Raw genomic sequence first — 12,467 nt, forward strand, 5'->3', positions numbered from 1 at the left:
CCCACAAACCTCCAGCACCTCTCTGTAATTAGCATGTTATAGCAGAATGTAATTTTGGAACTTCCTAATGTCTAAATGTGGAAGTACTCCAAAGTCCAAGTGTGGAACATAAATCTAAAACTTCCTGTGTGGATTGAAGCTTTGAAACTTGATCTGAGAGGTGGTATTTTAACTTCAGTGGGGGTACTAATCTTGAAAAGTAAGAGTAGATTGAAAAACAGCTTAGCAAAAAGCACTTTGATGTGTTTGTCCCAAAAAATCCGAAGACATCTTCCACATCATGCTGCCTACTCCTTGAGAATAACCAATGGCATAAATAAAACATTGATTGTAACATTGTGCTGAAATTAATCCTCCGGCCCCTTCTTTCTCCTCTATGCACACATCTTTCTTAAGGCATTTCCAGAGATATGTCCGTGCCATTGGGACGCTAGAGTTTAGCCATGGCCCCTAAGTGGTCAGATTTCAGCTGCTGTGGAGTTCCTATGTAGCAGTGCTGATGCCATGTGTCACATGAAAGCAAATGTTTCACATGCAAGCAGTGTGTGGGTTCCTGGAGGCTCCCTAGAGCCTGAAATGCAGCGACTTGCTGGAACTGCTCCTTATAAAAGTAAAAAATAATCTGAAGAAGAGGAGGTTTTAGTGGTGTCTGTAGGTGGGAGGGGTTGCTCCTTGTGGTTTTATTTTAATGTTGTTTTACATGCTCTGCATATAAGATATTTCAGACTTTGAAATATTTACAGCACACTTCAGCAGTTGTTATCTCTAATCCACAATTCGTATTTGGATAATAGGAAAAGTAGACAACTGTCCATGCTACCAGTTTGTAAGTTTTGCAGCAATTGTTGTTTCTAATATTTGGCACAATTAAACAGTGAAACGTTTCTGTTTTAACTCGGGTGCCAGTACTAACCTTGAAAAATAAGAGTACTGGGGAGCCACTTAGTTTCTCCAAACCTTATTTGCTCCCATGTCTGGTGCATTTATAAGGCCTTTGGAGCAGACACTGCCCTGGGTTTCTCTGATCTTGCCATGCTGCAAGTACTACCTGAGAGTGCAGAGGACCTTTTGAAGGCTTGGCCCTTGGCCCTGCCTGCCTGACTTGGCCAGGAAAACACAGGAGAAAAGGTTGTCTGCCCTGCCCTGCCTTGCCCAGACAGGTAGGTGTACAAATGCATCTGCTGAAAGTGCCTTCTTTCACTCAGGGATCACAGCAATGAGTTGGAAATAAATATCCATACCAAATAAATACCTGTTGTGATCAAAACACAATCAGGAAGATGAGGTGGTTTCTCACCAGTGTGTTCAGAAGTCCTGAATCTATGCAACTTTTTCTGACCTGAGTGAAAAATATGGATGGAAACCATGGTTTTGAGGCAGAATCCTCTCCCTTTTCCCATTGGAGGACTTCAAGCTAGCACAGATTTGTACCTGCTGATAGACTGGGAGCTCAGTTTCTGGTCCAGTGAATACTGGAAGCTCACTAATGTCTCATCTAACTTGTTTTCCCACCTTTTCTCTGAGATGGAGCTTGTCCATGTTCTTTCCAAGGTCTTGCTAGCTCAACAGCCCATATTCCACTTCAGTCTGAAGCTCTGAAGATTTCATTGTAGTGAAAATAGCTCATGAATGGTATGTATCTGTCACCAGGTGGGGTATTTCAGATATACTGGAAGATTTCGATGTTCACCATATTTCATATTTTTTAACAAGGAACTGCTGAAACATGCTGCTCATGCTTAGTGATTCTCTTTTCAGATAATTCTGTGGGTTTACTCTCAAAATGCATTATTTTGTGTCTAGTCAGAAAGTAAGAAATTAACAAACAATGTAATTATAACCAGTAAGCTCAGGGCTTGGTAATTTTTGCCTACAATGGATAGTAATTGCTATTTTTATTTGTGTTGTATTTTTAGCATGTCTTAGCTTGCATCTGCTAAAAGTCGCACCTTTATTGTTAACTGTTTATACATTTTTATTAAAATTTATACAGTGTTTTTTCCAATGATCTTCAACCATTCCACATGACTGGACACCTTCACAAGGAAACTGGGATGGGCTGGGCTGGTTTGCAGTCAGTAATCTGCTGGTCAGGGCCGTGGGGGACCAAAACCTGAGAGCACACCATTGGTGTGCACTGTTCCTGGGGACAGGTGCAGTGCTCTGGCCTTGAGGCTGCTGGGAGCCACTTCCATATGTGAATCCCACAGTTTTCTTTCATCAACAAATGGAGCTAAGTGCTTTATCAGTCCAATATACAAACAAGCCCCTAAAATACAGCTGTGAATAAAAAGTTTCACTCTCACGCAGCAGTCTTCATTAGTAGCAGTGAAAAAATGGAAACATCTCATTTAAATGATAAAAGTACGCTAGTTAGATCTGGCATTGCCTACATGGTGATTTCTAAGCCCAGTTTGTTTCATGTTCAAAATATTAAAGCTATTTTGTCACTTGAAATCTTTTATCTGTGTTTGTATGATCTGGCATTGCCTACATGGTGATTTCTAAGCCCAGTTTGTTTCATGTTCAAAATATTAAAGCTATTTTGTCACTTGAAATCTTCTATCTGTGTTTGTATGAAATGGAAAGAGACTGAGAGTTCTTTGTCCCATGTGTTCATCTCAAAAAGCCTTTGAAGTCCTTATGTTAACTATTTGAGGTTCAGAAACAGAAGGGAAATTTCAAGATAATATAAACAGCTCCAAGGAGAAAATGTCTTTAACTCATGACTAAACAAGCAAACATATATTTTCTGTTTCAAAAAGATGACTGAACTTCTTCATGCCAGGAAAAATAAATCCATCTGATTTTGCTTTAAGCTGTCCTCTTTTTCAAATGCAGTGAGGGGCTCCAGTTCCTTTGGATGATGTAATTCAACTGTTCTGCTTGAGTTCTGCTCCCTGTTGATGTCATGTCACTGCTAGCCAACTATTCAAAGAGAAAAGCAACTTCTAGTTTAGACTAGAGCATGAGGAGGCTGAGGTTTATAACAACCCAGCATCCTGGGATGCTGGGTTAGATCGTCCCAGGCAGAGCCCAGCTTTAGGAGAAGCTCCATCCACTGTGGACCCCGCTGCCTGCAGGTGGGTGGCACCCCGGGGTGGCTGGTGACAGCAGGTATGTAGGGGCAGGGCACGGGGGGGGCCTGGCGGTGGTGTGCTGAAGTCCTTTGGGCAAAGAAGCTGAGAGAAATACGTGGCTATTTTGGGACGGAAGTTCAGCTGAGAGGCCTGTGAAAGCAGGGAGTCTCTGCAGACTGAGCTGGAGGTTGCCGTGCCTCTCCTCAGCTGCTTTTGCCTAACTCCTCCCAGCTTTTCTTCAGCTCTGGTATTCCATTCCCAAATGAGCGAACAGCTTCTTCTGCTCCTCCCCCGTGTTCCCAATATCCAAAGTATAGATCCTTTGTGCCGCAGTGAGGTCCAAGATTACATGTAATGTGTGGTTAGGAATGTGCTTAGATGTGGTCAGGAAACATTCTGGATCATGGTTCAGTTCACCTGTGTCCACACTACGTTGATGAAACTAAACATCAGCTGTTGGCTGGCACTGGGGAGGGTGGCAGAGGGAAAGGGCCACCTGTGGGAGCCAGATTGCTGGCTCCAGGCAGTAGGATAGTTTCTCTGCTTGCTTGGAACACTGTGAGCTACACAACTGTAGTCCCAGGAGGGGGCTGCCTTTATACTCCTGGAGTCAATGTGCAGATGTTTTGAGACTCTTGCTTATGGAAGTAACATGGCTGGAAACCCAGTGGGGGATAAAGGGCTAAGCTGTCATGCACGTGTTTACATTTAACATGCTTATTTTCTTTGGGATTTGGGGAACCCCCTACTTAGCAGGGATCAGACAGGATTTTGCTGTACCTTCAGAAAGGTGTGTATGCACAGCTTGTGTAAGGGAGGGTGACGGATTGTGCCAAACCTTCCACCTGAGCCCTGCGAACAGACCCGGCCCACCCAAAGGGCAGGCGTGCGTGGGGTCACACGGCTCTGAAATCGGAGCTGGCTTTGCCCAGTGGCGGCACAGAGCGGGGCTGCAGCCGCTTGGTACAATGAGGGGCACACTGAGGTACAGGAATGTCAGCTACAAATGGCCTTGCTGGGGATGCTGTGACACAGGAAGGCGCTGCACCCAGCCGTGTGTGTGCGTGTGTGTGTGTTCCTCGCTGGGAGCCTGCGCCATCCCCTCGGGCAAAGGCAATGAGGAAGGGAGGCCGTGCTGCTGCCTGGAGAGCACAGCCTGCGTGCCCTGGGGGAGCTCATGGAGATCGGCCCTCACTTGAGATCAGCTGTGGGAGTGGTGGCAGCAAACTCGGCATCTGCATCCCTGCGACTGCCACTTCTGGGCTTTTTATGGCAAGGGAATTAAACATTTCTTACCATCTTAGAGAGGGGCTGAAAATTCACATGCATGTTATGAGAGGAGGACAATGATGACATTTAAGAAAAAGAATTCAAATAGAATGGAGTGTCACGTCCTTCTTTGATGTACGTGGTGTTGCCAGGAGGGGAGGAGCAGTGGGAGATGGGCTGGGAACTGTGGAGTTTTGGGGACAGGCTGCTTGTGCATGAGGTCTGTTTGATCTCCATAGTCTCCGTTTTCCTCTTAAGCAGAACAAGATTGTGGGCAGATAAGAAAGGGTGGTAAGGAATCCTAACACATCTTACTGGTGGCTATTTTGTAGAGAGGAATCTGGCATTAGGATCCTTCCTGTTAGGAAACAAACACATCTGCCATCATGGAAAACCACTTCAGGCTGGAAACAAGGCGTGGGAAGGGTACTCTTTGGGCCCTTCCTGAGGTCAGTGGAAAGGCTTTCCTTCGCTGCAAAGGCAGCAGGAGAGGGCCCATAATTATCCTAGATGGGTGACTTTTTTCCTGATCCCTCCAGGAAACTGCGCGCAAATACTGTTGTGCCCTTCCTCTTGCTTTGTTAGGATATAAATAACTGAGGAAATGGCTTTATTTATCACTGTCACATAAGTGTCCACCATTTAACTTTGAACTTTAGAAAGATATTCAGGAGTTAGTGAGATTTTATACCATACCTTTGATTGCCTTGTGACATCATAAAAAACAAAGGGAGTGATTTTTTGAGTGCACATTTTACTATATAGATAATAATTAACTTGCAATAAGGACAAATACCTGCATCCAGGACCAATTCACCCACTGGTCCTCTACCTTGTGTTTGAAAAGAGCAAGGAGATTTTCTCAACACATAAAACCTAACCAACTTGTGCTAGATTTAAACCAACAGCTTACAGTATTATTTGGCTAGTCCAGGACATGAGCCCAGGAATTTTGAGGGAATATTTTGGGAAATACCTGTAATATAAATATTCAACTTATTTATTTTTAAAAGTTTTATGTTACATTATATATGATATTTCTAGTGTGCGTATGAAGACATAGAATCTACCGATAAAGTTTTATCTATCCTGAGTTTGGGTGAGTTCCTAATTTCTTTTTATGTTTCCTCCTGTCCCTTTTGGAGGCTAACTAAACTACACTTGCTAAAAGGGAAAACACTGCTATTCTCTTATCTAAGCTCTGAGCTTGATATCTTTCCTTACAGCCTCTGATTTCAGATGCCTGCCCATTTTCTAGTACCGGCTCCCAGCAGAAACTTTCTGATTCCTGGCAATGATGCCAGGTAAATGTGTCCCGTGCACGTGTCACCTTGCAAAGGCCAGAAAGGACTCACTGCTATCTATATAAGTCACCAGAATTATTTTCCCTTTTGTTATTAATGAGAAGTCCATGAATAGTAAACTTTGGAATCAGCTGGCATTGCCAGCTTGACTCCAGTTGCCCGGCCAGCAGCAGGTATCTGTGCACAAAAGTGTCCCCAAAGCAGCGCTGAGCAAATTCCTAACACTTCACAGTTTCACCTTCTCGTTTGCTGTGTCCCAGTTTAACCACTTGGCTATCGCTCTGATCTTTGTACTCTCTGCTGTGCTTTCATTTCCTGAGTCCATTGTCAGGTTCAATTTTCCAGGTAAGAGTTTCTTACCTGGGGGCAGAACCTCCAGTTCAATTGTGCAAGGTGCTCTTTACCAGAGCCTCAGAGCTATGTATGACTTTTCAACGGGTTTAGAGCAATTTTGTTGACTTTCATATATTATTTTTGAGTGTAAGAATTGGACAAGACCAGTGAAGACGTTTACTCATTGTGTCCTGTTGGGTTAATTTCTTTCAGATCAGATGAGAGGTTCATAGGTAGATCATAAATACTTGGTCTCTGTTCCTGAAAGCAAAGGTCACTTTGCATTAAAGCAGTGAGGTGAATGTAGGAGTGGATCCAGTGGAAGCCATTCTCAGAAAAACCAGCTGCTGAATGTCAGAAAGGACTTCCTCCAAAACTGGGTAAGTCCATTTTTTTCATGTTCTTTGATCTTTTCTTTTCTTATAATGTACCACTATGACTAGTTTTAGCTCCTAGCACTGTTTATGCATCCTGAAAATGCAGATAATCTATTATGGATGTGTCCTTTAGGTAACCATCTACCCATGCAGGGAGCATTTCTAACTTGATGAAACAGATGAGCTGTTACGTGAGGCAGTAACTCAACAAATAATCTTCCTTTGTAGCTAAATGAAACCAGTTCTACCATTATTCAGGGTGACTGCAGTTTGGATAGGAATCCTTAAAAAAAAAAGAAGCCTGCAGATGTTCTGAGAAGCATTTGGCAAACTTAGAAATGGCATTATGGGTTACTCAGATATGGATTGTTACATGGGAGCGAGCTAATGTCACCTCTGCAGCAAGGAAAGGCAATTCTTTGAATATCTGCTCTTCAAATGGAGAAAACAGGCAGTGCTGAACTAGCCCACAAAATAATAAAATGTTGAGAGAATGTTCTCCATAATTCTATATCAGGTTTTGCTCAATTCTTCCTTTCATTAGGCTTTCATCTACAGTGATGACCCTTCCCTGTGTGGTTCCTGAACCACAGGCTTCAATGCTGTCCCTGTTCTGAGGAAGTCAGGCTCTGAGGGTTAAGAAATATCTGCCCCAAAAAGAAATAACAAAATATGCAGTAACAAATCATTGCTTCTGCACTTTTCACACCTCTTAATATTGTAAAATGGCAAAATTTTTTTAATACTAATCAGAGCATGGAAAGCTATCAGGTAAGGACTTCCCATTTTACAGTGACTGCTGTTGCTGGTTCCCTGTTGCTGTCTTCTCATGCTAGGACAGATAAAGTTTTCTTTCTCAATATTTTATGTTTTATGAATTAAGTGGGTACAAAGCCCATAACTGTTCAGAACTTTGCCTTGGCAAAACAAACACGGCATTTTGGGAAGTATGTCACACTGCTCCACAGGTTCTCAGATGTTTTAATTTTTCTTTCTTTTCTCTCTTTGCAGTGGGTTGACAGCAGTAGACACCTCTCTCCTCTCCTGTCACTATAACAGGTTTCTTGGTTTCCCAGCCAAGCTGATATCCAGGTTATACTTATCATTATAGCAGTAGTGGTCACTAAAAGTGTCCATAGCCATGAATCATGCACAGATTTTTCTTTTTTAAATTTTTTTAAATAATCCTCTTGCCTTCGTTCCAGCAAGGCTGCTGTTACAATTTGCAATGTAAGCCAAGTGTCTTCAAAAGAGATATTCTGCTGAGCTGAAATCCAGTTTATTGTGTCACAGACACTAAAGGCAAGAGTCGTCCTTTCTAATCTTTCTGAATATTCATCTTGGGTGCTGTGAGGAATTACAAGCCTGACTTTTCACTGGTATGGTTGAGGTAGACAAGAGTAGGGAAGAGGAATAATGTTTCCTGACACCCAGTCTAGGACCTTTTTCATGTGATTATGGACCTGTGTTACCATCCTTACTGTGAAAGGTGTGCAAAAGCTGAACCTGTGAGATGAAAGAGACAAGATGGTTCCATTTCCTTTCTAAGCAGCTCTGATTTCTGTTGGAAGTACTGTGATGTGAAAGCCAAGAACAGAATCTCAACCAGCCCTCAGAGAGCACAACACACCTTTTCTTTGGAGGTGATTTGCAGATTCCTCCTTCTGGCAGTGTCTAAGATCAGGTCTCTGTGAGGTGCTTTCAGCACACTCAAGGAAGTTATTGATGGCTTTCAGGTAGAAGTGGTCCTCATGGGATCAAGGAGACTGAGTAGAGGCTGAGAGCAAGAAAATAAAGCTGCATAGGTACATGTCACATTTTCATCCTGAAGCTAGAGATATATTCTTAAAGGGTGAGGTCAAGCAAGTTAAAAATAAAATTGGTGAAATTGAAGTGCAAAGTGCAAGCAAAAGGAAATTAAGGTACTACACTGGGTGTGGTATTGAATCTTGTACCTGTTGGTGCTGGGTTTCCTATAAACACTGGTGTATACTGTTTTTTGTAGGTGGCCTGGCAGATCTTTTCAGCACTCAGCAGCCTACTGAGGTTTCTGGCTTCCTAGGTGACCATGGGCACCGAATATGAAAAAGATCATATCAAAAAGCTGCAGGAGCAGCGAATGTCCATGCAAAAGAAAACCTTCACCAACTGGATGAACAATGTCTTCTCCAGGAATAATGTAGGTAGCTCCTTCCATTTGAAGATTTTTTTTTTCTGTTTTTTGTTTGATTTTATTTTCCCACTGTATCCTTTTTAATGTTATTGTTAATGTATTTTTTCCTGGATATTGTCACATGCAAGCAAGGAAGGATTTGACTAACCAGAGTGCTCCATCCTCTATCTTTTACCTCACATCTCTCTCCTTTGTCCATGGTACCAGTCTTCTCTGAAATCAGGGTTCATTATGTGGACTGTATAACCCCATCATATTGTGATGTCCATTGTACAGTGGTGATCCTCTCAGAGAAAAATCCTCATTTGCTTCTTTTACCTGTAAATAAATTATCTGCAGATGTCAGGGTTTCTCGAAGCAATGCTCAATTCCTTATTGCCTGGCCAAAATTTCTGACTTTGTGCTATGCCTGATCAGTTCAGTTCAAGTTGCTGCTCAAAGGATCTGAAAAAGTAACCCCAATTTTGGGAATTTCAGACATACTGCCATGCAAGTACAGCCCAGTTTGTTTTCTGTAGCTCTCAGAATTCAAAAAATCTTCAGAGCCACTGTGCAGTCCATACATGTGTGCAAGGTAACGCCAGCATGTTCCAGGCTCCAGACTTACTGCAGATGAAGTTTCAGGCATGAATGATGTAGCTGTGTCACAGAAAGGAATGATGCCATCCAAAACAATTCCGTTTTCTGGAGTCTGTTGTAGATAGTAATGAAAATGGATGTTGGGGACACCAAGCAGGACCAGGCCACTGGGTCCACTATAGCTCATCACTGTGTTTCAGCACCAGATGTGTTTTTTCAGTGTAATGTTTTGAGTTTGTGATTCATACAAAGGCAGCTGCAGAGCACAACAAACTTTCAAATTTATTTTTCGTAACGGGAGCGAACAAATGCAAAACACAGGCTTGTTTTGCTACCTGCAGAAAGTTAGGTTTTTATGGTGTAGGAAATTAGTTCTGTTTAGCTGTAGACATATACTTTCCCATTTTAAAAATACTTTCAAGTTCAGAGATAAAAATGCCGGTCCGAAGTTCCAGCAATGTACTTGTTCACGTATCATAAATGTCTGGGGAGCAAAGCCTGTGAGAGCTTTCCAGTCCATATACGGTAGAGACTGCGCAGAGCTTATCTGGGTCTTCCTGGCAGCTTAGTCCCAGCTTTCCAAGGCAAACTTTGAGGTGATTGGATCATGCTACAGGACACTGCAGTGTTCTCAATTATACTGTTGACTACTTCAGGTCTAGCACTAAGGATGCTATTGGATTGAATTTGTTAAGCTATCTGTGACTGGTATCTTTATGAGAACAATGAGGCAACAAAGCTATTAAAACAACAGCTGGGTGAGACATAAAGCAGATATATGAAGCTTGTCTTTTTACAAATTCAAATGGAATTATTCTTCATTATGGAAGTATCACAGAATAGAACAGCTTTAACTTTTTTTATTGTAGTATATCATAGGCAGAATTTTAAGTTTTATTAAATATGCAAAAAGGAATAAAGTTGGCAACTTAACAGGGAGGTTTTTTTATGAAGATAATCAGTGCAGCAAGTTGTAAATCTTCGTGCCATACACAGCAGAGATTTAAACACTCTCTAACCTTTTTACACTTCCAGTGTTTTTTCCTTTCTCTGGAGAAAAGATCTCTTAAGCTAATTAGTAACTGATCAGAAATTAGAAGGTGCATGCCTGTTGTCTGTCCTTTCCCCCCTTAGCATGTAAATACTCCCCTTAACATGCACATTTAAAACAGATAATGGCTTCTTCCCTTCCCTTCCCTTCCCTTCCCTTCCCTTCCCTTCCCTTCCCTTCCCTTCCCTTCCCTTCCCTTCCCTTCCCTTCCCTTCCCTTCCCTTCCCTTCCCTTCCCTTCCCTTCCCTTCCCTTCCCTTCCCTTCCCTTCCCTTCCCTTCCCTTCCCTTCCCTTCCCTTCCCTTCCCTTCCCTTCCCTTCCCTTCCCTTCCCTTCCCTTCCCTTCCCTTCCCTTCCCTTCCCTTCTTTCTCTCTATCTCTTTCTTTTTCTCTCTTTTTTTGATTAAAAAGATTATTTACTGTAATTGCAAAATCACAGTAATTTATTCTTAGGTGTGGTTTATTCTTAGGTATGGTTTTAATGTCACTTCTAGATGGCAAGTGGCATAAGGCCAAAAGGAAACACCCAAGGCAAGTTCTTGTTAGGTCAGAGTACAGACTGTGTCATGTTGTATCACCTAAGCGCTGGGTGACCTCATTACTGGCAGCAATAAAGCACATTCTTGTAAATGATCCTAACCTTTCACTTAGTGTGAGATTCTGGCTAAAAATATGGAGACTTTGAGTGGTAGTGCAGGTCCAAGCAGGACGTGACAAGCTTTGTTGAGACTATGGAGTATAAGATGAGTCATTGAATGGAATTATCAGCTCAACTTTTAAATGAAATGCACAGCTCAGAGTAAAATTATTCTGATCAAAGATTTACTTGAATTGGAATAAAAAATGCCAGCATTTTCAAAATATTTGATTTTGAAAATGCTCAATTTTTTATTTTTCAAAATCTCCTACTTTTTCCTTTTTTACTCTCTTGTGGGTTTGCATTTTTGTTTGATTGTTGGGGTTTTTTTAAACTTCAGACTACTTTCATAAGTAATGCATGTCCTCCTGCAAATCCATTTTTTTCTGACTTAAGACTCACCACTCTGTGGATATACGCGCAGTCATAGAGAAGACTCACTGGAACTTCAAGAAGGTGTTGTTTGTTTCATTTTAGAAGTACAGGGTTCTCTGTGCCAAATATTAAGCTGGAGTCTGTACCTGGTCTGTTGTAGTGTGTTGTAATGTCCTGTATGGTCTTTACAGGTAAAGATTGAGATAGAAGATATTTACACAGATTTGAAGGATGGCATCTCTCTCATTAAACTCCTGGAGCTGCTCTCTGGAGAAGCTTTGCCCAAACCAAGCCGAGGACAGATGAGAGTGCATTTTCTAGAGAACAACAGCAAAGCCATCACATTTCTGAAATCCAAGGTAAGTTAATATTGATATTAGAGATCACAACAGTTTATGTATGTTATTAATTAAGTATAGCCTAATGTTCATTGTGGTTTCCCTCTCTAGTATACAAGAGCATAACTTCTGAAGACAGACTAGGGATTTTATTAAAAAGAAAAAAAAATTAATCAAATTTTAATTTCTTTGTTATTTGAGTAATGTGTTTTAGAAACAGCTAATATTCCATTCCTTTGGAGGAAAGAAATGCGTTTCTTTCCTCTCCCTAACCACCAGTTTTCAAAAAACATATATAGAAATTTTAAATTTTTGAGATCGCTATCCCTTTGCTAGCAGGTCTGTGGACTGATGAAAAGATGTAAACATTAAACCTCTTTGCTTAAGAAAAGGGCCTGAACACCCTCTCTAGTAATAGTTTGTTACACTGAGAGCTGGACATGAGTGCATCTATGCTGAACAGATATTGGTTTATTAGCAGGTACAAGTAAAAGTGATTGGTCCTGAGAATATTGTAGATGGTGACAGAACCTTAATCCTGGGCCTTATCTGGATCATCATACTTCGATTTCAGATTTCATCTATCAAACTTGATAAGGTAAAACTGTATCTTTGTCTTTTCGCTTGTGCAGTTGTGAGGTTTTTTTCAAAGGGACAAAACAGTGACTTGGAGATAGAACATTCATGTTCTTCACCCTCTTCTACAAATTTTTTACCAACTTTTGACTTCATGTTGAATTTCTCTGTCAATAGTTCTCTCTAGATTTGAGTCCCAAGACACTGCTCTGAAGAAGCACATGCTTTTTAAAATGATTTAATGTGTACTCTAAGAACGTGAAAAACAAGTTTCTATAAGGGTATTGTGAAATCAAAGTCGATCAATTCTAACATTAGACCTGAACACATAATATTTTGTTTCTGAGTTCTAGTTCACAGCTAAGGATGCAAATAA

At 41.4% G+C, this 12,467-nt stretch overlaps 1 protein-coding gene across 1 annotated transcript in view; it reads left to right on the top strand.

Moving 5' to 3' along the window:
- Positions 1-8,431: 8,431 nt before the first annotated feature.
- Positions 8,432-12,467, top strand: part of SPTBN5 (spectrin beta, non-erythrocytic 5) — a 90,227-nt gene continuing 86,191 nt past the window's right edge. The window contains exons 1-3 of the mRNA XM_005480004.3: positions 8,432-8,542; positions 11,369-11,536; positions 11,994-12,113. Coding sequence (XP_005480061.2) covers positions 8,432-8,542; positions 11,369-11,536; positions 11,994-12,113 — 399 coding nt within the window. The remainder of the gene's footprint in view (positions 8,543-11,368; positions 11,537-11,993; positions 12,114-12,467) is intronic.

This window comes from Zonotrichia albicollis, chromosome 6 (assembly GCF_047830755.1).
Source record: "Zonotrichia albicollis isolate bZonAlb1 chromosome 6, bZonAlb1.hap1, whole genome shotgun sequence".
In the NCBI taxonomy this organism is placed as follows: domain Eukaryota; kingdom Metazoa; phylum Chordata; class Aves; order Passeriformes; family Passerellidae; genus Zonotrichia; species Zonotrichia albicollis.